Below are 3,999 nucleotides of genomic sequence, written 5' to 3'. Positions count from 1 at the left end.
TGCTTTAATAAATAATAATATATACTATATCTAAATTTATTTCAAGAATATGTGTTAAGAATAAGATTAGACACGTTGACACGTGATGATATTTAAGTGTATCCAAACGTGTCCAAAATTTTTTTTTTATTTTTTTAAGACACGATTGGATACAACAAACACACGTGTCGGACGAATGTCGATGAATATCGTATCTAAAATATGTCCAACACGTAGATATAACAACTCAGCGAAATGTCCGTACATGATAGTGTTTATTAGTAGCTCATTTTTAGTGTTTCTATAATATCTTTTATTTTCTTTGTTTTTAATTTATTTTTTCTTCTTCATATATAATAACAATTTAAATTCTCAATATTTATTTATTTTTATTTTGTTAGTTAATTATTTATTTAAAAAATTAAATTGTTGACAAAATTATTATTATTATTAATTTATTATATTTGACACATTTGCTACATGTTTGATATGATAATTATATTTGCAGCTACTTTTATCAATGTTTAAGGTGGTTTTTAGTTTCATTAAATTTTTTAAATTAGGCCTCTATAGTTTAAATTTGTAATGTATAAACTTCAATTAGATTTTTTTAACAACTTGCTAACCAATCGAGCATCACTTGCCATGGCATCGTTGAAAATTTCATTGAGTTTAGGCACATGGCTTGCATAATCAAAAAATGGCGTCCCATATTCAGTTACAAATGGTGTAGGATCATCATTTTTAAACCAAGTAGACATCTGGTTCCATGGTTTTATCATAATGGGATCAAGCATGGCAGCCACAAGAGGCGACAGACTTAAAGGGTTGTCCTTAAGCAACAACATAGACGAATCGGTTAGAACATACCCAATTTCAATTTCGAGGTCGTTGCTGGGGACATCCTTGGTAGTGAAGAAGTTTGAATGGACCAAGATTCTCATCAATCGATGGACGAAGGAGGTTTTTGATGGATGGATTTGCAATGAAGCAACGAGTTGTGAAAGTGGCATAGGTTTGCCATAGTTGTGAATGACATCAGGTATGCCTAACTCAACAGCACATTTAAGAGACATAGAATTTATAAAATTAAAAATATGATTCCATATGTGACTTTGAGCTTTAACAAGTTTGGCATTATCAGCCTGCTCTCTACTTTGGAATTCCATAATAATATATATTTTTGTATAAAATGATAGATAATTTGTCTTTTACGTGGAACCCCATGTAATCTATCTTGGTTTATTTATAAGGCTATAGTTTGTAGTGTTTCTCCTTTCGCTTACCTAACGCATAAATGTATTTGGTCGGTATTTATAACATGGTTCTAAAAATCGGATCTAATCAGTCTATCGAACTAGTCTAACAAAAAATCGACAATAAAAAAGGTCTAATTTAATGTTTAAAACTGTCGATTCAACATAACTCGCCTGAAAATTGTTAAACCTGAAAATTGTTAAACCGATCGAGAACCGACAGATTAAATTGGATCAAAAACTGATTGGTTTTTGATAAATGATGTTGTTTTGGGTGTTAAAAATTAAAACTCCAATACGTCACCCACTTCTTTCTCCCAACACCCTCTCCTTCGTGAATAACACTCACTTACTTAGAATCAGAAGCACTTCAAAGTTAAAAAATTACCCAAATCAAAATCCTAACTTCTTCAACGATTTTGCCGACACCATCCGTGATTGTCGGCACCTCCGTAGCTTCCTTCTTTTCTCTGTCTCGAACCCATTCCCTCTCTTGTAGTTCGGCACGTCGTCTCCACCTCCCGTAGCTTCTCTATTTGAGGCTTTGAGATGCTTGCCATCATGTATGTTGTCATTGTCTCTTCGCTCGCCGTCGTCTCTTTACTGTCTTGCTCTCCATCAAAGGTTAGTGGTAGGATTTTTCACTTCTTCCTTTTATGCTCTGTTTAGTGATTTCTGAATGTGAATGAAAATTAAATCATTGATTTTGTGTTGTTGAAAATGGATTTATTACTCTACTGCTATTTTTTTTTATTTCTACGTATGCTGATTTTGAATATTTTTAATAAATATATTGATTTCTAATTTAGGGTGATTAATTGTTGCTTTTTTTAATTGTTGCTTGTTCTTGATTTCTGGTTTTGTTCAATCTGTCGTTGTGCTGTTGGTATTGGTAATGGTGTTTTTGATTGGATTTATCGTTTGTAAGCTACTATTAGTGTGGTGTTGTTTTATTGATTTCAGTTATAGTCTTATGAATGATTATTTAACTTTTGGTTATGTTGCTACTGTTTTTAACTTTGTGATAATTTATTAATTTTAGTTATAGATGATATATAATATTAATCAAAAAATAATTACTGATGATAATACATCTGTAAATAATAATTTATTTATTAATTTTTCTATTTTGAATGATGCTGCTAATATTAATCCTCCTAATTTTAAAGATATTCAATCAAAAAATTCTTTTAATTTACCAAAAAAATAGATTTAGCTTAAAAATTTATTGTTACTCTACAAATAATAAATGAAAAATTATAATATTAATATTTATTTTGTTTACAAATTTTTTATGAATACTATAATTATATTTTAAAATGTTTATTTATAATTTATTTATTATTTTATTTTAAAATAAATTTTTCGATTAAATTATCAGTCCAATTCTTAAAATTTTGATTTATAAGGCTAGTTTTTTATTTTTTATTTTTTTTGTCAGCATTAGTAAAAATAATCTCAATAAGTTGTCTTGTACGTGGTGGAGTCCCATGCTACGTCGCTTGCTTTGTTTATAGTCATAGGCCAGTCCTATGGTCACGAATAAGTTGTCTTGTACGTGGTGGAGTCCCATGCTACGTCGCTTGCTTTGTTTATAGTCATAGGCCAGTCCTATGGTCACGAAGGCTTGTGGTGGTTAAGCTTGGCAAAAGTTGACCTGCCAATAAAAGTGTTACACGTACGTAAATGAATCATTTTGAAGAGGTCTGTGGACAATCAATGCACTAGTGTGTAATAACGGAGGATGACAGATCCTCTCAATTTGTTTTAAGAATAATTATCTACTTACAAGCATTTTTTTATATAAATTTTTATAAGTCATTTATATTAATGTATTTTGAATTGTTACTGTACGTTTTTATTGTATCTTTTTTTTCTTCTTTTTTTTCTTCTTCTTTCTCTTCTTCTTCTTTTTTTCTTTTATTTCTTGCATTCTCTTTCTCCTTCTTCATTTACGTGTTTTTCTCTTTGTTTTCTTTCTTCGTTATTCTCGATTTCTATTGTTTTTTGACATCAAGTTCCAAAATCGTTTTTGAAGAAGAAGAAGTAGCAGAAGATGAGAAGAAGAAAGAAAAAGAGTTCTGAATTATGTATAAGGTGTACTTCAACAAATTTTGGGTGTATTTCTTAAATCCTTTGGGTGTAGCTTTGTAATCCTTTGAGTATATTTCTGTAATTCTTTGGGTGTATTTCTATAATCGTTTGGGTGAATTCCTGTAACCGTTTGGGTGTATTTCAGTAATCTTTTGGGTGTATTTCTGTAATCGTTTGGGTGTATTTCTATAATCGTTTGGATGTATTTTTGAAATTCCATTATCTTCAAATTTGGCAAGAAACTCGTTTTCATGGAGGAAGAAGAAGAAGAAGAGTCGTTCATAATGCATGATGAGTAGCGCGCTTTGGAAACAGGAAGTGGTTAAATAACATGCGTTTATTTACTTTTGAATGTGGGAGTGTAATGCGTGTGTTTTGTTGGACTTGTGCCAACTTGTAAAACTTGTAAGTCAAAAAGACTTGTATGTGTAGCAGGCCTCTTGTTTTAATCGAAGGTGTAAAATGTAATTTTTAATTTTTTTAATATTTTATTTATATTTTTTTTGATAAATTTATGATATTTATAATTTAATATATGATTTTTGTTTAATTTATCTTTTATGATAAAATTTAAATATTTAATAATTATTTATTTTTTTATTTTTAAAATTAAATATTAAATTTTAATTTTTTTTATAAATTTAGCAAATGTTTTAGGCACTATAGTAAT

At 29.3% G+C, this 3,999-nt stretch overlaps 1 protein-coding gene and 1 long non-coding RNA gene across 2 annotated transcripts; one reads left to right on the top strand and one right to left on the bottom strand.

Moving 5' to 3' along the window:
- Positions 1-288: 288 nt before the first annotated feature.
- LOC112702718 (trans-resveratrol di-O-methyltransferase-like) lies at positions 289-1,244 on the bottom strand. The gene has a single exon (XM_025753870.3). The coding sequence runs from the start codon at positions 1,146-1,148 to the stop codon at positions 576-578; it is 573 nt and encodes a 190-aa protein (XP_025609655.1). The 5' UTR covers positions 1,149-1,244; the 3' UTR covers positions 289-575.
- A 15-nt stretch (positions 1,245-1,259) lies between these two features.
- LOC140174468 (uncharacterized) lies at positions 1,260-3,778 on the top strand. The gene is made up of 2 exons (XR_011863802.1): positions 1,260-1,866; positions 3,274-3,778. It is a non-coding gene; the product is annotated as an uncharacterized lncRNA (long non-coding RNA).
- The last annotated feature ends 221 nt before the right edge of the window (positions 3,779-3,999 follow it).

The sequence above is a fragment of the Arachis hypogaea genome, chromosome 7, assembly GCF_003086295.3.
Source record: "Arachis hypogaea cultivar Tifrunner chromosome 7, arahy.Tifrunner.gnm2.J5K5, whole genome shotgun sequence".
In the NCBI taxonomy this organism is placed as follows: Eukaryota; Viridiplantae; Streptophyta; class Magnoliopsida; order Fabales; family Fabaceae; genus Arachis; species Arachis hypogaea.
Note: the sequence above shows the minus strand (reverse complement) of the source record. Positions and strands in the feature narration are given on the sequence as shown.